The sequence below is a fragment of the Cnephaeus nilssonii genome (genome assembly GCF_951640355.1).
Source record: "Cnephaeus nilssonii genome assembly, chromosome: 20".
In the NCBI taxonomy this organism is placed as follows: domain Eukaryota; kingdom Metazoa; phylum Chordata; class Mammalia; order Chiroptera; family Vespertilionidae; genus Cnephaeus; species Cnephaeus nilssonii.
In genome coordinates this window covers 47,102,200-47,122,854 of record NC_137091.1, presented here as the reverse complement: position 1 = coordinate 47,122,854, position 20,655 = coordinate 47,102,200, and the positions used below count along the sequence as shown (strand labels likewise).

General features: G+C 42.6%; 1 protein-coding gene across 2 annotated transcripts; it reads left to right on the top strand.

Annotated features, from left to right (window-relative positions):
* Positions 1 to 257: 257 nt before the first annotated feature.
* Positions 258 to 14,393, top strand: LOC307116579 (uncharacterized protein). Of its 2 annotated transcripts, none has more exons than XM_079800668.1 (3): positions 258 to 528; positions 1,409 to 1,535; positions 9,761 to 14,393. In XM_079800668.1, the coding sequence occupies exons 1-3, from the start codon at positions 496 to 498 to the stop codon at positions 11,809 to 11,811; spliced, it is 2,211 nt and encodes a 736-aa protein (XP_079656794.1). In that variant the 5' UTR covers positions 258 to 495; the 3' UTR covers positions 11,812 to 14,393. The 2 variants fall into 2 exon arrangements, with proteins under 2 accessions (XP_079656794.1, XP_079656795.1); XM_079800669.1 differs by lacking the exon at positions 258 to 528 and adding an exon at positions 3,068 to 3,158 and having other exon boundaries at positions 1,435 to 1,535.
* The last annotated feature ends 6,262 nt before the right edge of the window (positions 14,394 to 20,655 follow it).

Genomic DNA, 20,655 nt, shown 5'->3' with positions numbered 1-20,655 from the left:
CCCAGACATCACCTCCCCTGAAGGCGCTAGAGGACACTTAGTATACTTGGTGTGTTCTTGGGCTATATACCCCCAAATCCATTCCTGGATTCAGATGTGGAAATACAGGATCATGTCCTTGTAGCTTAGGAACTACATTACCCAGAAGGCCACGCATGAAATGCGAGCAGGCTGAGCCAATGGGGGCTCAGAGAAGGCGTTTCCGTTTCGTTATTTGGGAGGGCCTGACGGTAGCCTCCTGGTGGCATTATCAGTTCCCAGATTTTTGTCTGAGGTGGTCAGCTTTTCCCAGTCTCCGCTCCTGTGGGGAAGGTGGAGAGTGGTGTTCCCCGCGTCACAGCCCATGACGGAGCCTCCCGTGGTGCTCACAGCTCACACGTGGGATTGAAGCTGGGAGTCACCGCCCGGACCCACGCCAGGGCCGGGACAGGCACCGCCATTCCTGCAGCGGCTTCTACTCCCGCCGCTCCCGCCCCGCTCGGCCCACAGAGAGCAATGGCGGCGCCCGCGCTGAGGAGCTTCGCTGAGGTGAGTTCCAGTCCCCCAGGCCTCACTTCCTCCATCACAGACACCACAGCCTGAGGGGCATCTGTCACGTCCTGCAGCTCAGTCCGCGTGGAGGACCGTGAGGAAGGCGGAGGGGAGAGAGGAGCGTTGTGGCTTCTGAGGCACAGCCAGTGCGGGGCGGAGAGGACAGGGCTGACTGGCATCTGAGGTTCCCTGAGGGTGTGGGCTGTGAGGACTGGCGGACAGATCAGAGGCTGCAGGGAGGACGTCACAGACTCATTGGGGCTTTCCCGGCTGTGGGGTCCCTCAGAGGCCTGGGGTGGTCCTGGACCCGGCTGGGAGACAAGCTTCTCTACATGCCATGTGCCAGGTTCATGGGTGAGTCCAGCGAGGTCCAGTGGCATTGGAGCAGGAAGGGGGCAGAGCTGAGGGAGTGAACCTGGGACTGAAGATGGGAAGAGGTTAAAGATTACCCAGTGGTGTGCACATCTGGAGGAAGTGTGAGCTGATGGTCCCCGGGACCTGGTGTGGGGACTTAAAGGCGAAGCATAAACCCAGGCTTGGCTGTGTCTTGGAGGCATGATCTAGGAGACTGCAGTGGAATTGCTTGGCAGGAAGGCTGAGGCCCTGCAGGCATCCCCAGAGTTTAAATGGCATTGCCCTCTCCCCTCCCCTCCCCCAATCCTTCCCACCCAACCCAGCTGCTCTGCTGAGGGCAATCCCAGTGAGTAATGGGACTGTGATGAGAGAGCAGCCTGCACTGGCATTAGGGCCTGGTGTCCACACTAACCGGGTGCCCTGGAGGAGGTTGAGGGTGGGGTGGGGGTGGAAGGTGTGTCAGGAGTAGGAGTGGGGGTTCTCAGAGAGACAGCTCTGGTTTCAATTGTCTCCATTCTGACAGGTTGGCGTGACCTTTGAGGACATTGCCCTGTACTTCTCCAGGGAGGAATGGAGCCTCCTTGATGAGGATCAGAGACAGCTGTACCTGAATGTGATGCTGGAGAACTTTGAACTTGTATCCTCCCTGGGTAAGACCCTAACTCAAAATGACCTGGCCTTGGTTTTCCGATTTCCCAGGCCTCATCCCCCAGGTGTGCTGTGTCCTCCCATGTAGACTGTGGTTCTGCTTGATTTTCCAGTTTCCTGGGTAGTTGCTGTCCTGGGGAGGGTGGGTCTGTTTCCGCTGCTCCCTTCTATTCCTGAAGTCCCAGTTCTCCCCGCTGTACTACGTTCACAGGGAAGGACTTGTGGTTGGTAGTGTTGCAGGAAGCATGAGTGATCCCACTTTTTTTCTGGGAGGAAAACATTTTCTATATTCCTGTTGGTCATTTGTACCTATTTTTTTTGAAGAATTGTTTCTACATCCTTATCCTGGTTAATAACTCTATGTTTTGGTCAAACATTCTGTTGACCGCCTTGTATATTTTATATATTAAATGCTTATAACATACAGGAACACATATTTTTGCATTTGTTAATTGCACTTCTCAGATATTGCTCCCCCACACCTACTTTTCTACAAAGTCCATGTTTTTGCAACCTTGGGTTCTGCAGTTCTAGTAGCACCATGTTTCTGGCAAGCTCAGATGCTTGTTACTGGTGCTTAGGATAATATATTTATAATGAAGCGATATTGAGTTTGCTTTTATTACAGAGTCATTGCATTGTTATTAGCCTGCACTATGGTATTAACATACCTTTATTATTCCCTGGGAACTGCAACTATTTATGGAATTTCTTTCCATATTGCAATATTTATTTTATTGTGCTGATCAGAACTGAATCCACAATCTTTCCAAGCGATTCCTTCATATGATTTGCAAGTATTTTCTTCTGTTCTTTAGATTTCCTTTCATTTCCTTTTGGTTATTGCTGTTATGCTGTGAATAAGCTTTTTTCCTTTATTTGTTGCATCTGGACTGTTTGTTTTTTCTATTTTGAGTGGTGGTTGGTGTCACATTCAGAAAATCCTGTCCAATACAAACTTCCAAAACTTTTTCCCTAGATTGTCCTGAGGAGTTTTCAGTGTTAGGGCTGACATTCAATTCTGTCATGCAGGTTGAGTTACATTTTATTAGCAATGTCCAGTATTGTTGTGTTTACATGTGAGTAGTGATTTCAACAGCACCATTCATTGAAGAAACTATCTTTCCCTTCTTCTATGTCTTGCAGCTTTGACAAAGATTACTTGAAAGAATGTGCCTGGGTTTATTTCTGTGTTTTCTGTTTTCTTCTGTTGATGTATGTGTCTGTGTTTCTCCAGCAACACACCGTTTGCTTGCTTTCTCTTTGTACTAAATTGAAGTCAGGAAGTGTGATGCCACCAACTTTGTTCTCACTCACAATTGTTTTTGCTGTTCTCATGTTTTAGTTCCATATATTTCAAGATTCTCTTTTCATTTCTTTGAAAAATACCATAGGAATTATCCTCAGGATTGCATTTAAGCTGTAGATTGTGTTGTGTACTATATATATTTTTCAGATACTTTTAAAAATTCTTTATTGTTTAAAGTATTATATATGTATTACATATGTCTCCTCTTTCCCCCATTGACCACAGATGAGTGAGATCATGTGATATTTGTCGTTCTCCGACTGGCTTATTTCGCTTAGCATAATGCTCTCCAGGTCCCTCCATGCTGTTGCAAATAGTAAGTGTTCCTTCTTTGTTACAGCAGTATAATATTCCATTGTGTAGATCTACCATCGTTTTGTGTTTTTTTTTTAAATATATTTTTATTGATTTCAGAGAGGAAGGGAGAGGGAGAGAACGAGAGAGAAACATCAATGAAGAGAGAGAAATATTGATCAGCTGCCTCCTGTACTCCCCACACTGGGGATTGAGCCTGCAACCCAGGCATGTGCCCTTCACCGGAATCGAACTCAGGACCATTCAGTCCACAGGCCAACGCTCTATACACTCAGACAAACTGGCTAGGGCCACAGTTTTGGGTTTTTTAAAAATATATTTTATTGATTTTAGAGAGGAAGGGAGAGGGAGAGATAGATGGAAACATCAATGATGAGAGAGAATCATTGATCGGCTGCCTCCTGCACGCCCCTACTGGAGATCGAGCCCACAACCCAACATGTGCCCTTGGCCTGCATCGACTTGGGACCCTTCAGTCTGCAGGCCAATGCTGTATCCACTTAGCCAAGCCAGCTAGGGCTGTTTGTCATTTCTTGGGATATATTCCTGGGAGTGGGATTACTGGGTGAAATAGGAGTTCCATTTTTAATTTTTGCGGAAGCTCTGTAATATATTACACAGTGACTGCACCAGTCTATTCCCACCAGCCATGCCCAGGAGTTCCTTTTTGTCCCAATCTTTGCCAGCACTTGTAGTTTGTAGATTAGTTGATGATAGCCATCATGACAGCTGTGAGATATTTCATTGTCGTTGTGATTTGCATCTCTTTGATGATTAATGACTTTGAGCATGTTTCCACATATGTCTCGGGCTTCTGTATGTCCACTTTTGAAAAATGTCTATTTAAGGCCTTTCCCCATTTTTTATTGGATTTTTTATCTTGTTTTTGTTAAAATGTATGAGTTCCCGCCGAAACCGGTTTCGCTCAGTGGATAGAGCGTCGGCCTGCGGACTCAAAGGTCCCGGGTTCGATTCCGGTCAAGGGCATGTACCTTGGTTGCGGGCACATCCCCAGTAGGGGGTGTGCAAGAGGCAGCTGATCGATGTTTCTCTCTCATCTATGTTTCTAACTCTCTATCCCTCTCTCTTCCTCTCTGTAAAAAATCAATAAAATATATTTAAAAAAAAATGTATGAGTTCCCTGTCAAGTTTGTAGAGAACACCCTTTTTTTTTATTATTGATTTTTTACAGAGAGGAAGGGAGAGGGATAGAGAGCTAGAAACACCCTTGAGAGAGAAACATGGACGAGCTGCCTCCTGCACACCCTCTACCAGGGATGTGTACGCAACCAAAGTACATGCCCTTGACCGGAATTGAACCTGGGACCTTTTAGTCCTCACACCAATGCTCTTTCCACTGTGCTAAACCGGTTTCGGGTGTAGAGAACACTCTTATCAGACATAACATTGGCAAATATGTTCTCCCATGCAGTAGTCTTTTTTGTTGTTTTGTTGATGGTTTCTTTTGTTGTGCAGAAGCTTTTTATTTTGATGTAGTGCCAATTACCTGAGAAGACAAAATCCCTCCAAGAGGATTACTGGTCCCGTCCTACAGAAGCAGATAAAGGGAAATGCCTTTTCTGAGCCCCCATTGGCTCAGCCTGGTGACATTCCATGCGTTGCGTTGTGGGTAATGTAGTTTCTAAGCTCCAAAGCCAGGGTCTGGTATGTCTCATTTGACTCAAGGACAGCATTTAGGGGCAAATAGCTGAAGAACACACCAAGGATACTAAGGGTCCTCTAGCGCCACCAGTGGAGGTGATGTCTGGGGCAAGGTTGTTTCTGGTGCACTTTCCTGGCTGGTTTTGCATATCTTTCTTACAGGACCTGCTCTTTCTGAATGATAGGCATTGTTTCTTCATTCTGTAGCTTGCAGAGGTTGCTCAAGTCTCTAACAGGCTCTAACCTGCCTCCAGTGAATTCATTATACAATGGATTTTGAATTTCCATTGCCCTAGGTGCTGTATCAGTAAAAGCAGTGCTAGGATATAGTTCTGATATATTGCTGCCTGTGGATTCTTCTAAGATTTTTATGGTATCCCGTCTTACGTTTAAGTCCTTTGTCCATTTTGAGTTTATTTTTGTGTATGGTATAAGTTGGTGGTCTCATTTCACTTTTCTGCATGTACCTGTCCAATTTTCCCAACACCATTTATTGAAGAGACTGTGTTCACTCCGTTGTATACTGTTGCCTCCTTTGTCAAATATTGAGCATAATGGCTTTGGTCGCTTTCTGGGTTCTTGATTCTGTTGCCTTGTTCTGTATCTATGTTGTTTGTCAATACCAGGCATTATTGTAATATATTTTGATATCTGCTATTATGACCCCTTCAACTTGGTTCTTCTTTTTCACGATTGGTGCTGCTATTAGTTTTTTGTTTAGTTTTGTTTTTTTATTCCTTATAAATTTTTGGAGAGTTTATTATAGGTCTCTGAAATATTCCATTGGTATCTTCATGGGCATTGCATTGAATCTGTAGATTGCTGTGGGTATTATGGACATTTTAATGATGATTATTCTACCAATCCATGAATACGGGAAATTTTTCTAGTTTTATTATGTCTTCTTCTATCTCTTTTTTCAACTTCCTGTACTTTTCAGAGTAAATTAACTTTAAATTTCAAAGTTAGTTAAGTTATTCCTAGATATCTTAATATTTTTGTTGCAGTGGTAGATAGGATTGTTTGCTTTTTTGTTTGTTTGCTACTTTTCTGTGTTTTCATTATTGGTGTGTAAAAAGCCATATATTTCTTGGTGTTAATTTTGTATCCTGCTACATTGGTGAATGTATTTATTATATTTAGTAGTTTTTTGACGAAGTCTTTAGGGTTTTTTATGTACAATATCATGTCATCTGTCAATAATGACAGTTTTATTTCTACTTTTGCAATTTGGATGCCTTTCATTTCTTCTTGTCTGTTCGCTATGGCTAGCACTTCCAGTATTATATCAAACAGGAGTGGTGAAAGTGGGCTTCCCTGTGCTGTTCCTGTTAGTAGGGAATATGGTTTTAGTTTTTGCCCATTGAGACTGATGTTGGCTGTAAGTTTGTCATGTAAGGCTTTTATTATGTTGAGTTATGATCCCTGTACTCTCACTTTGCTGAGAGTTTTAATCAAGAAAGGGTGTTGGATTTTGTCAAATGCTTTTTCTGCATTGATTGATATGATTATGTCTTTTTTGCCTTTCAGTTTATTTATATGATGTATCATATTTATTGATTTGCAGATATTGTACCACCCTTTCATCCCCGGAATAAATCCCACTTGGTCATGGTGTATGATCTTTCTAATGTAATGCTGGATCCCATTTGCCAGAATTATGTTGAGGATGTTAGCATGTGCAGGGGTCACTGAGACTACAGTGGGAGAGCTGCTGTGAAGGAGACACCCCCTTGGAGCAGGACTTGCTTCAGTGGGGTTTTGTTGCTCAGTGAGTCTGCCGTTTGAGTGTGTCGCTTAGGGGTGTGAAGAGTTGTAAGCTGGTATGGTGTAACACTGACCATTGGGTACACTGGCTCTTGGGTCTCCAGGGAGGTGTAAAGTCAGCCACTGCCTGGGCCACCCAGCAGGATCTACAGAGGGATCTGCAGATTCTCCTCTTTGTATTGGGTTTGGATTTCCCTGATGAGGCCTAGCTGTGAATCAAGGAAGGTTACTGCTAGTGCCGAGTCTCTGGAATTTTATTGACAGGTATGGGGCTCCCTGACCCAACTGCCACTTGTTTGACAGGTTTTAGCCTGAGCAAGGACAGGACATTCATATACCAAAGCTGCTTCATGCAGCTTGGGTGGAGTTGTAAATTGGGAGGGGTGAGGTGCCAGGCAATCACCAGGGCAGAGCAAACAAATGGTTGTCAGTCTGACCTGTGACCTGGGATGTCCCAGCATAGGTATAGTGACCTCTGCCAGCACCTCCGTCTGGGAGAAAGGTGCCCCCTGAGTTCCTGCCCCGATGCCAGTCAGTCCAGTGTCTCCTCATATGTGTCTTGATCTACCCGCTCCCTATGGCTTTTTTATGAAGTCTTTAGGGCCTTGCCCTGAAGGTCAGAGGAATCTGGAGCTTGTAAGTTCAATTTGTGCTGCTGACAATGTAAGAGGAGCAGCTGAGTCTCCTGTAGCCTCTGTTGTATTCGGCCCCAGTCCGCACTGGTTTTTACAGCTTGTAGTTCTTACTTCCAGTAGGGACTTTTTCCCCCAGCTCTGGGACTCTGGGCTGTGCATCTTATGTGGTAGGGGACCCCTTGTTCGACCGGATAATCTCTGTATGGACTACCTTTCTTCCAAATAAAAAAGTGGGCCATATGTGTACCGGACCAGCACCTGCCGTGCCTGCGCACCTCATACCAGTCTCAGTGTGCTGTCCTCTTTACTTCTCTAGTCGTAAGACTTCCATTCAGCCAGCTGTCCAGCGGTTCTGGCTGATGGTTGTTCTGTATTTTAGTTGTGATTTTGATTTGGTTGTGGGAGGCAGCAAGTACCAGTACTGGTCAACCTTTATTTATTGATTTTTAGAGACAGGAAGGGAGACAGAGAAAGAGGGTAACATTGATCTGCTGTTCTCCCCATCTAAGCATTTATTTGCTGTCCCCTACATGTGCCCTGATGGGGGATCAAACCCACAACTGTGGTGCATCAGGACCACACACTCAACAAGTGAGCCACCTGGCCAGGGCTCTGAATTTGTTTATTAATTTCAGAAGCTCATATGGGAAGTTGACAAATTTGTCTATGGAGGGTCATGTCGTCTGCTAAAGTCAACATCTCTTATGATGCTTTGTGCTTCATAGTGTCAAGTGTAATGTCATCTTTCATTTCTTTTTTCATTTACTTGAGGCTTGTTTTTGTGTTTTGACTTAGTCTAGCTCAAGGTTTGCCCATTTTTCTACTTTTTAGAAATTACCTTTTAGTTATTCTTTATATTGTCTTATCTACCTTTTGTTGATGCTTGTTCAAATATTTATTATTTCATTAATTTGCCACCTTTGGGTTTACTTTCTTGTTTTGTTTCGAGATTCCTGAGATGACATGTTAGATTTTTTCACATATTTTTTATTAATGTAGTCATTAACCCTATAAAATTTCCTCTTAGAATTACATTTTCTGAATTTTATACATGATTTTTGATAGGTTGTGTTGTTATTTACATTGTCTCCAGAGTTTCTTGAATTCTTTTTTGCATTTGGCTATGTTGAAATTATTATTTTATTATTTATTGGTTTCAGATAGAGAGGAGGAGACAGAGAGAGAGAGAGAGAGAGATCATTGTGAGGGAGAAAAAGCAATCAGCTGCCTTTTTCACACAAGCTAACTGTAAGTGGAACCCACATACTGATGCTGGGAATTGAATCCTTGATCCTTTGGTACGCCGGACGATGCTCCAATCAAGTAAGCCATACCTGCGAAGGCATTCTGTGGTTTGTAAACACAAAATTTCCCAGTATTTTTTGAAGAAGAGGCCACTAGGGTTAATGGTAGCAGAAGCACAGTGGCTTGTGGAGGTATCTCTGACTCTTTTTTCTTTTTTTTTTACTGTAGGTATCTTCAAATATCTTTGTTTAACCAGTCTTTTTTTAACGTTCCTTCAATAGAATTCTCTTTTATTTGTGTTCTGTAATCCTGTTCGTTTTCATGGTACTCTTATTCCCATTTCCTGTGGGATGCTTTGGTCATGGATAGCTGTCTACTTACACTGGGATGGGGGAGGATGCTCATATTTCTGATCCTGCCATCTTGCTGATGTCACTCAAATAGGTTTTTGTCTGTGATCTCATTTGTCCTTTGTTGGTCTACCATAATTTTGACCATCCAACTGTTCTGTTTTTCTTTGAAGATTTGCATCATTTATCCCATGTAATGGCTCAAGTGGGTTTAAGGGGAAGTATCATTTGTGCATCAAGAAGTACGACTTTATGAATGACACAGTGGTCCCACAGGCAGTCTTGCCTTGGTGAAGGGTCACTGGGAGGAATTCATGGCTGGCCATTGTTATATTCATAGCGCGAAATCCAGTATTTTCTTACAGTTGCCCATTCCATACCCAATTATGCCCGTTTCTGGTTATTGATACTTTGCCAACTACTGAGGTCTAATAGCGATAATTTTTACTGGGATTCCTAGTAACCTTAACTTAGGACTTTGTACCTCTGCCTCTTTCACAAGTCTCTCTTTACTGCAAACCAACATTGGTCCATGCCTGCAGCACCTTGGAGTGACCACATGTTATGAAATTGATGTTAAACATCACGTGCTGTAATACAATTACTTTTTATGGCTTTGAGCAGCTATAAATTTTTCTACACAGACTCACATGGTCAGCATGTAAGATCCTAAAGGAATCCGTTTGTGCAGGAACAATGAGTAGAGCCTTATTCTCTTCTTTGTATCCCATCCTGTTCTTCTGTCCCTCTCTTGGTGAGCTTTTCATCATCGACTGACTTTTGGGGCCACATTATGTATAAGAGCAATTTCCTCAGAGTATACCTAAGTTGTCTTAACAATGTTTCTTTGGAATCAGGCCTAGTCATGACAGAAACATTTGTGGTGAAGATACTCTGTTTTCATAAGGTCTACATGTACTTCACCTTCCTTTCCTCTTGTTCAGGTTGCTGCTGTGGAGCAGAGAAGGTGGAGGCACCAACAAAACAGAAGGTTTCAGTAAGAGTGTCACAGGCAAGGAATCCCAAGTTAGCCTTGTCTTCCCAGAAGAGCCACCCCTGTGACAGTTGTGGGCTAGTCTTTGGAAACATTTTCCATGTGATGGAGCTTCAGGGAACACAGCATGGACAGATACTGTTGAGGTGCGGGGCATGTGCAAAATGGTTTTACTTCCGTGTAAAAGTTGACCAACAGCATGTGAGAGAGAAGACTTTCATTAGATGTATGGACAGGATCTCACGTGCAAACAGTTGCAATTTCAATGTGCCCCAGAATCGTTTCACATGCGGGGAGGTTGGGCAGGATGTCCTTACCGAATCAGGACATCTCCACCTAAAGACTACTCTCGCCAGGGACAGTCCAAATGCTATTTCAACACATGGGATGACGTTTCAAAGGAGCAAAAATTATTACACCAGAAAAGAATGTAAGAAAGACATTATTTGCACCCACATGTTTATTCAGAAAATAGGTGTCCATGTTGAAAATCCATATTTTGAGTGCTCTGAATGTGGGAAATCCTTTCCAACTCATTCTCACCTTCATTATCATCAGAGAATTCATACAGTAGAAAAGCCTTATAAATGCAGTGAATGTGGAAAATCTTTTAACAGAAACAGCTATCTTCGTAGACATCAGAGAGTTCACAGTGGAGAAAAGCCTTATAAATGCAGTGAGTGTGAGAAAACTTTTAGCACTAGCACTCACCTTCGTAGTCATCAGATAGTTCATACAGGAGAAAAGCCTTATAAGTGCAGTGAATGTGGGAAATCTTTTACAAGTCGTGCTGGTTTCCAGTATCATCAGAGAGTTCACAATGGAGAAAAGCATTTTAAGTGCAGTGATTGTGGGAAATCTTTTACCAGCAGCAGTGGCCTTCATTGTCATCAGATAATTCACACTGGAGAAAAGCCTTATAAGTGCAGTGAATGTTGGAAATCTTTTACCAGTAGAAATGGTCTCCAATATCATCAGAGAGTTCACACAGGAGAAAAGCCTTATAAGTGCAGTGAATGTGGGAAATCTTTTACCAGTAGAACTTTGCTTCATCGTCATCAGAAGGTTCACACAGGAGAAAAGCCTTATAAATGCAGTGAATGTGGTAAATCTTTTACAAGGAGCATTCTTCTTCAATATCATCAGAGAATTCACACAGGAGAAAAGCCTTATAAATGCAGTGTATGTGGAAAATCTTTTAACACTGTCAGCCACCTTTGTAGTCATCATAGAGTTCACAGTGGAGAAAAGCCTTATCAATGTAGTGAGTGTGAGAAAGTTTTTACCACTAGCACTCACCTTCGTAGTCATCTGATAGTTCATACAGGAGAAAAGCCTTATAAGTGCAGTGAATGTGGGAGATCTTTTACAAGTTGTGCTGGTCTCCAGTATCATCAGAGAGTTCACAATGGAGAAAAGCCTTATAAATGCAGTGATTGTGGGAAATCTTTTACCCGCAGTAGTGACCTTCATTACCATCAGAGAATTCACACTGGAGAAAAGCCTTATAAGTGCAGTGACTGTTCAAAATCGTTTACCAGTAGAAATGGCCTCCAATATCATCAGAGAGTTCACACAGGAGAAAAACCTTATAAATGCATCGAATGTGGGAAATCTTTTACCAGCAGCAGTGACCTTCATTGTCATCAGAGAATTCACACTGGAGAAAAGCCTTATAACTGCAGTGACTGTTCAAAATCTTTTACCAGTAGAAATGGTCTCCAATATCATCAAAGAGTTCACACAGGAGAAAAGCCTTATAAATGCATCAAATGTGGGAAATGTTTTATCAGTAGCACTGCACTTCATTATCATCAGAGAATTCACACAGGTGAAAAGCCTTATAAATGCAGTGAATGTGGGAAATCTTTTACCTGGAGCACTGTCCTTCGTCGTCATCAGAGAGTTCATACAGTAGAAAATCCTTATAAATGCAGTCAAAGTGGAAAGTCTTTTATAAGTGCCACTCCTCTCCAAGTTGATCAGAGTTCACACAGGTGAAAAGCCTTATAAATGCAGTGAATGTGGAAAATCTTTTAACACTAAAACTAACCTTCATAAACATCAGAGAATTCACACAAGTGGCAATGGTCTTTGATATCATCAGAGAGTTCACACTGCAGAAAGCTGATAAGAGTGCAATTAATGTGAGATATGGCTCAACTTAATTTGCAAATTTGCTCTACACAGAAAAGTCCAAATGTGAAAAATTTCTTGTTTGTGTAAGAAATGTAGTTTCTTCGTTAGAACTTAACAATTATATAAGAAAATATGTGAGGTCGCAGTCTATATTATATCTCATACATTTAATCACCTACATTATGTAACTTCCCCCAACTGTTTTTGTTATTGTGTTTGTTAGTATTTATGTTGGAACCATATGTATCAATGTTGCACTTTTCAACATACAGAGATGTCTTGCCAGCTTTATGTAATTGCCTATTTCTGTTGCTGAAGGTATTTCAACTGAACCACTTATAAGGTCCCTTCAGATGGCCTCAATCACCATCCTCATGTGCCCAGGGAAGCTACCTCTGTCGTCTAATTTGATGAAGAAAATTAGGAATACCTGAGCCCTTAATTCTTACTTGTTTCCTAGTTATAATTTTCCACGTAGGAATGAATACTGTTGGCCGCAGTGGACATAATGTTGCAGAACTGCCATATTTAGGGACACACTTTCCCTAGATGCTAATGATGAGTTTATTGAGTGCCTAAGTCATCAACGGGAGAACTGCCAGTCTCAGGTCTGTTTCTTTGCAAAAGAATGTAGGCTTTTTCTTAAGACTTCTTCAATGTTGGGTGTTGTATTGACTTTATGGTTAGTTTACAAGGAGATCTGGGCTCTCCAAGCATGTTGATGTGAAAAACTTATATGTGGTCTCAAACATTTTTGCCCTTGGGGGAAGACTATGGTGCAGAAATTAGCTTAGCAATTTCTGCCAAATTCACATTGCCTGCCCATAATTTCCCAGGAAACACTGTCGAGTCTCTAGTCCTCATGTGAAGATGAATGCTTTGAGACACAGAGATCACTCCAAAGAGGGGGTAGCTGTGACAACCTCAAGTATTTCTGCAAGCAGCATGAATTTTTTTCTTGTATTCAAGGGATGCTAAGACATTTGGAGGGAACCTTCTGCCCAGATGTTGCAGAGGGCCATGTGCCCTGATGCCTTTAATTCTATGGGTGATGGTTACTGGTTGGCAGACCATAGCAGTGAGGGGAAACCCTTTCACTGCAGGAACACTGACATAATTCTTGTTGGATGAGACTGTAGCCTAGTAGATGGAATGGTCTTCATCTAAACATGCACCCAGAAATTTTTTTGTTGAAAAGGTAAGAGCTGTGTGTATACAGATGAGGGACTCCAGGCTTGTTTATCTTTTGTGGAGCGGTCATTGGCATTGATTATAATCAAGAGGTTTTGTGGCTTCCTGTATCCTCCGAGATGTTCCCATCAGAGCCATTTGTGCTCTGGCAGCAAAACTAAGAGGAAAGTAAGGGTGTCTTTAGGCTGGAGATGTGGCTTTTGTGACCCAGTCAGCATTCCAGTGGGTTTGGGTGAAAGTTCTCCATTGTTTGTTACATTTCTGTCACCGAGATGAAACTTGCCCAGAGGGCTTAACTGTGTGAATTGAATAGAGAGTTGCCAAGCCTATTCCAAAATAGGTGAACGTACATTTATTTTATCTTGAACCATTCTTTTAACAGCCTTAATGAGTAAATTGCATGTGTTAAGTGTAGTGTTTCATAAATCTTGACATGTGCATGAAACTGAAACCATCATTACACTCAATACTGATCATATCTATGACTGTGTAGTTGCTTCATGACCTTGTTTAATCTGTTTGCTGCTCTTCACAGCTAATCATAGATTTCCTTTCTATTTTAATAAAGAACTTGGCTTTTTCTAAGTATTTTTCAGCTTTCATTGTTATTTCATAAACTAGAGGCCCGGTGCATGAAATTCGTGCACGGAGGGGGGTTGTTCCTCAGCCCAGCCTGTACCCTCTCCAATATGGGACCCCTTGAGGGATGTCCGACTGCCCTCTCACAATCCAGGACTGCTGGCTCCCAACTGCTTGCCTGCCTGCCTTCCTGATTGCCACTAACCGCTTCTGCCTGCCAGCCTGATCACCCCCTAACCACTCTGCTACCAGCCTGTTTTCCCCCAACTTCCCTCCTCTGCCAGCCTGGTCACCCCTAACTGCCCTCTCCTGCAGGGTTGATCACCTCCAACTGCCCTCCCTTGCAGGCCTGGTCCCTCTCAACTGCCCTCCCTTGTAGGCCTGGTCCTTCTCAACTGCCTTCCCTTGCAGGCCGGGTGCCTCCCAACTGCCCTCTCCATCTTGTGGTGGCCATCTTATGTCCACATGGGGGCAGGATCGTTGACCACATGGGGGCAGCTATATTGTGTGTTGCAGTGATGATCAATCTGCATATTACTCTTTTATTAGATAGGCTAGAGGCCTGGTACAGGGGTGGGAGCCAGCTGGTTTGCCCTGAAGGGCGTCCCAGATCAGGTGGGGGTTCCCTTGGGGTGTGGGGCGGCCTGAGCGAGGGGCCTGTGGTGGTTTGCAGGCTGGCCACGCCCCCTGGCGACCCATCGGTGGCCCTGGTATCTGGAATTTATTTTCCTTCTACAATTGAAACTTTGTAGCCTGGAGCGGAGCCAAGCCTGGGGCTCCCTCCGAGGCCGGCAGCCATTTGTGTTGGGGTTATAATTGAAACTTTGTTGCCTTAAGCGGTTGGGCCCGGCCAGGGTGTGCGGAAAGCTTTGCTTCCCCTGTTGCCGGCGGCAACCCTGGCCTGCTCTCTCAAGCTCCATTCTGCCGCCATTCTGTTTGAATTTGTTTACCTTCTACAATTGAAACTTTGTAGCTTGAGTGTAGGCTTAGGCCTGGCGAGAGCAGGCGGAAAGCTTGGCTTCCTCTGTTACCTAGGAAACCTTGCTCTCTGTGGCTGTAGCCATGTTGGTTTGGATTGATTTGCATAGTCACTCTGATTGGATGGTGGGCGTGGCTTGTGGGTGTGTCAGAGGTATGGTCAATTTGCATATTTGTCTATTATTAGATAGGATTCTTGGAGATTTTTAAAAGATATATTAGTAACTCATCTTTTTTTTTTTTTTTTTGGATAGATATTTTTTTGTTGTTAATCCTCACCCGAGGATATTTTTCCATTGATTTTTAGGGAGAGGGAAAGACAGGGAGAAAAATTGATGTGAAGGAAACGGATCGATTGGTTGCCTCCTGCATCAGCTGTGACCATGGCTCGCCCTGGGAAGGAGTCTTTAACCAGGATCTGGCTGGTGGCGGGGGGCACTTGGAGGTGAGCAGGCCAGCAGGCAGAGTGGTTAGGGGCAATCAGGCAGGCATGCAGGCACGTGAGCAGCTGGATTCAGCAGTCCCAGATTGGGAGAGTAATGTCCAACTTCCAGTTTAGGCCCTATCCCTGTAAACCGTCAGTAGGACATCCTTCAAGAGATCCCAGATTGGAGAGGGTTCAGGCCGGGCTGAATCTCAGAGAGACAGCTCTTGTCTTGAATCTGACAGGTTGGCGTGACCTTTGAGGACATTGCCCTGTACTTCTCCAGGGAGGAATGGAGCCACCTTGAAGAGGGTCAGAGACAGCTGTACCTGAATGTGATGCTGGAGAACTTTGAACTTCTATCCTCCCTGGGTAAGACATTCACTCTCACCAGTGACCTGGACTTGGCTTTGCAATTTACCAGGCCCCATTTTCCAGGTTGTGCTCTGTCCTCCCATGTAGACTGTGGTTCTGCTTGATTTTTTAGTTTCCTGGGTAGTTGCTGTCCTGGGAGGGTTGGTCTGTTTCCACTGCTCCCCCCCTCTTTTTTTTTTATTAAAATATATTTTATTGATATTTTTACAGAGAGGACGGGAGAAGGATAGAGAGCTAGAAACATCCATGAGTGAGAAACATTGACCAGCTGCCTCCTGCAGACCCCCTACCGGGGATGTGCCCGCAACCAATGTACATGCCCTTGAGCGGAATCGAACCTGGGACCTTTCAGCCTGCAGACCGACGCTCTATCCACTGAGCCAAACCGGTTTCGGCTCCACTGCTCCCTTTTATTCCTGAAATCCCCATTCTCCCCGCTGTACTACGTTCACAGGGAAGGACTTGAGGTTGGTAGTGTTGCAGGAATCCTGAGATATTCCACCTTGATCAGTGAGGAAAGCATTTTCTATATTCCTATCAGTCATGTGTATGTACTTTTTGTAGAATTGTCTCTACATTCTGTCCTGTTTATTAACTGTATTTTTTGGTTAAAGATTCTTTTTATTACCTTGTAGATTTTATATATTAATTGCTTATTATGTACAGAACATATATTTTTGCATGTGGTTAATTGTGCTTCTCAGATACTGCTCACCCTGACCGGCTTCTATGAAGTCTGCCAGGGTTCTTTTCCCAGCCTTACAAAGGGTTTGGCATTCTGGAGAAAGGGGCTGCGCATAGATGATTAAAGAGTCCAAGGATGAAAGATGATTTTGAAAGGCATTGGGGGTCAGAGGATCTTCAGCTGAAGGAGGTAAAGACTCTTACCTTGACCAAGGACCCGTGCTTTTATTCAACACAGTTTGTCCTAAGGCACGGTGGAGATAATACATTTCAAAGGGTAGGGTATCAAAGGATATTGTCAGATTGTGAAATAGCCTACAGATGTTAAGGTGTTTGGCCAATAGGAGGCAATAAAATGCCCTGAACTGTCTGTCAGTTAACAATCCTATTCAGGTTTGGGGGAAGTGCCGTTTAACTGTTTCAACAGGTAAAGTACATATGTGGCTCACCCTTGTTGAGCCGCCCAAGCTTCAACAACCTTTTGGTGAAACTCTTGTAATTATTACATTCTGGAATTGGTTTCCAGCAGAAGTTTATGTTTTTGACAACAGTGCAGTCAGCAGGTCTAGTGGCACCGTTTTTCTAGCAAGCTCAGATGCTTGTTACTAGTGCTTAGCAATTAAGTATTTTTAATGAAGTTATATAGCGTTTGCTTTTGAGACAGAATAATTGCATTATTTGCCTGCAGTATAGTATTTACATACCTTTGTTATTCCTTGGGAAATCTAACTATTTGTGTGAATTTTTGTGTATATCGCAATATTCTCTTTATTGTGCTGATCAGAGCCAAATTCACAATCTCTCCAAGTGATTTCCTCTTTGGATTTGGGAGTATTTTCTTCCATTCTGTAGATTTCCTTTCATTTCATTTTGTTTGTTGCTAATGTGTTGTGAAGAATCTTTTTCTCTTTATTTCTTGCAATCTGGACTGTTTGTGTTTTCTATTTTGTGTGGTGGTTGGTGTCACATTCAGGACATCCTGTCCAAATCAAACCTCCAAAACTTTTTCTCTAGTTTGTCGTGAGTAGTATTAATTTTTAGCACTGACATTTCAATTCTGTCATGAAGGTTGAGTTCAGTTTTATCAGCAGTGTCTAATAGTGTTGTTTTTATATGTGAGTATTGATTTTGAGCAGCACCATTTATTGAACTATATCCACAGTACAGAACACAATCTACAGATTAAATGCAATGCTGAGGATAATTTTTATGGTATTTTACGAAGAATGAAAAGAGAATCTTGAAATGTATGGAATTAAAAACTCAAACAGCAAAACAAACTTGAGCAAGAACAAAGCTGGTGGCATCACACTTCCTGACTTCAATTTATTACAAAGAGAAAGCAAGCAAACAGTGTGTTGTTGGAGAAACACAGACACATACATCAATAGAACAGAACAGAAAACACAGAAATTAACCCAGGCACATACTTTTAATCTCTGACAAAGCTGCAAGACACAGAGGAAATATACTTCAGTATATTTCTTTTTATAAATTCTTTATTGATTAATGTATTACATATTTTATTACATATGTCTTCTCTTTCCCCCATTGACCACAAATGAGTGACATCATGTGATATTTATCTTTCTCTGACTGGCTTATATCGCTTAGCATAATGCTCTCCGGTCTGTCCATGCTGTTTCAAATGGTAAGAATTCCTTCTTTTTTACAACACCGTAATATTTGATTGTGTAGATGTACCACAGTTTTTAATCCATTGATCTGCTGATGGGAACTTAGGCTATTTCCAAATCTTAGCTATTGTAAATTGAGCTGCTATGAATATAGGGATGCATATATCCTTTCTGATTGGTATTTCTGGTTTCTTGGGATATAGTCTTAGAAGTGCGATAGTGTGATGTCCTTAATGAATCAGGACCTCTCCCCCTAAAGGCTACTCAGACCAAGGACAGTCCAAATGCTATTGCAATGCATGGGGTGACATTTCAAAGGAGAAGATATTCTTATACCAGAAAAGAATGTAAGAAAGACATTAGTTGCACCCACACGTTTATTCAGGAAAAGGGTGTCCATGTAGGAAGTCTGTTTTGTGTGCTCTGATTGTGGAAAATATTTTACCAAATTTCCTAGTTTTTATTATCAACAGCGAGGTCACACTGGAGAAAGACCTTATCAGTGCAGTGAATATGGGAAAGATTTCAGCAGTAGTAACAGAAGAGATGATCACCAAGCTTTGCTAACTGGAGAAAGGCCTTATGAGCACAGTGAATGTGGAAAAGCTTTTACCAGTAGCAGTGCCCTCCATTATGATCAGAGAGTTCACTCAGTGGAAAGGCCTTATGAGTACAATGAGTGTGGGAAATATTTTACTGATAACAGCAACCTTCATTGTTAACAGAGAGGTCACACTGGAGAAAAGCCTTATAAATGTAGTGAATGTGGGAAAGCTTACACTAGTAGCACTAAACTTTGTCGACATCAGAGAGTGCACACCGGAGAAAGGCCTTATCACTGCAGTGAATGTGGAAAGTCTTTTATCACTAGCACTGAACTTCGTTGTCATCAGCGAGTTCACACTGGAGAAAGGCCCTATGAGTGCAGTGAATTTGGAAAAGCTTTTACAACTAACTCACCTACATAATCATTAGAGAGTTCATTTAGGAGAAAAGGCTTATAAATGCAGTGAATGTGGAAAGTCTTGTACAAGTAGCAATGGTCTCCAATATCATCAGAGAGGTCACACAGGAGAAAGGGCTTATCAATGCAGTGAATGTGGGAAGACTTTTACCGCTAACACCCACCTTCGTGGTCATCAGAGAGTTCACACTGGAGAAAAGCCTTATAAATGCAGTGAGTGTGGGAAATCTTTTACAAGTAACACTGGTCCAATATCATCAGGGAGTTCACACTGGAGAAAAGCCTTATAAATGCATTGAATGTGGGAAATCTTTTACCAGTATCACTGTGCTTCATTGTCTTCAGATAATTTACACAGAAGAAAAGCCTTTTACATGCGGTGAATGGGGGAAATATTTTACCTGGAGCACTGCCCTTTTTCATCATCAGAATGTTCATACTAGAGAAAAGCCTTATAAATGCAGTCCATGTGGAAAACCTTTTAAAAGTAGCAATGGTCTTCAATATCATCAGAGCCTTCACATAGGAGAAAACCGTTATGAGTGCAATTAACAAAAGATATTTCTCAGCCAAATTTCTAAATTTGCTCTCCACATATTTGTGAGAAATTTCTTAGATGTAGTTGTTTAATTAGGACTTAAAAATAGTATAAGAAATTTTGTGAAGGCCCTTTTGTCTGAATTGTATCTCATACAATTAAACACCCACATTATGTAAATTCCCCATAGGTTTTTGCTGTTGTGTTTGTCTTTATGTTGGAACTTAATGTATCTATGTTGCACATTCCAATATACAGAGACGTGTTGCCACATTTATAAGATCTATGTCACTGAGAATTTCTGTTGCTGAAGGTATTTCCCCTGATCCACCTATAAGGCCCCTACAGATGGCATCAATCACCATCTCACGTGCCCAGGGAATCTAATTCTGTTGTCTAATTTGTTGAAGAAAATTAGGAACACCTGAGCCCTTGTTTCTTAGTGGTTTTCCCTTTCACCAGTTGGCATTTAGGAGTGATTAGTGTTGGCCCAGGAAACATAGTATTGCAGAGGGACTGCCATGCTCAAGGTCACTCTTCCCTACATGCCAGTGATGAATTTATTGAGTGCATAAGTCATCAATGCAAGAATTACTAGTCTCATGTCTCTTTGGTTTTTAAAATAATGAAGGCTTATTCCTAAGGCTTCTTGAATCTTGAGTGTTCTATTTATTCTGTGGGTTAGCTTATAAGGAGATCTGGGCTCTCCAGGCATGATGAGGTGAACAACTCTTATGGGGTCTCAAACATTCTTTGCTTTTCAGGGAACAATATGGTGCAGAAATGAGCTCAGCAGTGTTTGCCAAATTGACATTGCTGCCCATATTTTCCTAGGAAACACTGTGGCCTCTGTAGTCCTCATGTGCAGGTGGGTGCTTTGGGACACAGAGATCACTCCAAAGAGGAGGTAGCTGTGACAACCTCAAGTATGTTTTCCAGCAGCGTGAATCTTTTCTTGTTTTCAAGAGATGCCCTTACACTTGAAGGTAATCTCTTCCCCAGGACTTCCAGAGGGCCATGTGCCCTAATGCCTACAATTCCATGGGCGATGGTCACTGGTGGAGGACTATTGCTGTTAGGGGAAACCCTTTCACTGCAGAAACACTGACCTAATGAGATTTGGAGGAGACTGCAGCCCCTTAGATGGAGTGTTCCTCATCTAAACTTGCATCTAGGAATGTTTCTGAGAAAAAGACTACAGGAGCGGATGATCCCAGATGTGAGGATCTCCAGGCATGTTTATCTTCTGTGGACACAGTCGTTGTCATTGAACATAATCAAGAGGTTTTGTGGCTTTCTGTACCCTCACATGTTCACCTCAGAGCCATTGTTGAGC

Excerpts from the sequence above, each read along its gene's own strand:
- LOC307116579 (XM_079800668.1), top strand. The coding sequence starts at position 496 with ATGGCGGCGCCCGCGCTGAGGAGCTTCGCTGAG. Across the intron at positions 529-1,408 it reads CGCTGAGGAGCTTCGCTGAG|GTTGGCGTGACCTTTGAGGA; the intron begins GTGAGTTCCAGT and ends CCATTCTGACAG. Across the intron at positions 1,536-9,760 it reads TGAACTTGTATCCTCCCTGG|GTTGCTGCTGTGGAGCAGAG; the intron begins GTAAGACCCTAA and ends CCTCTTGTTCAG.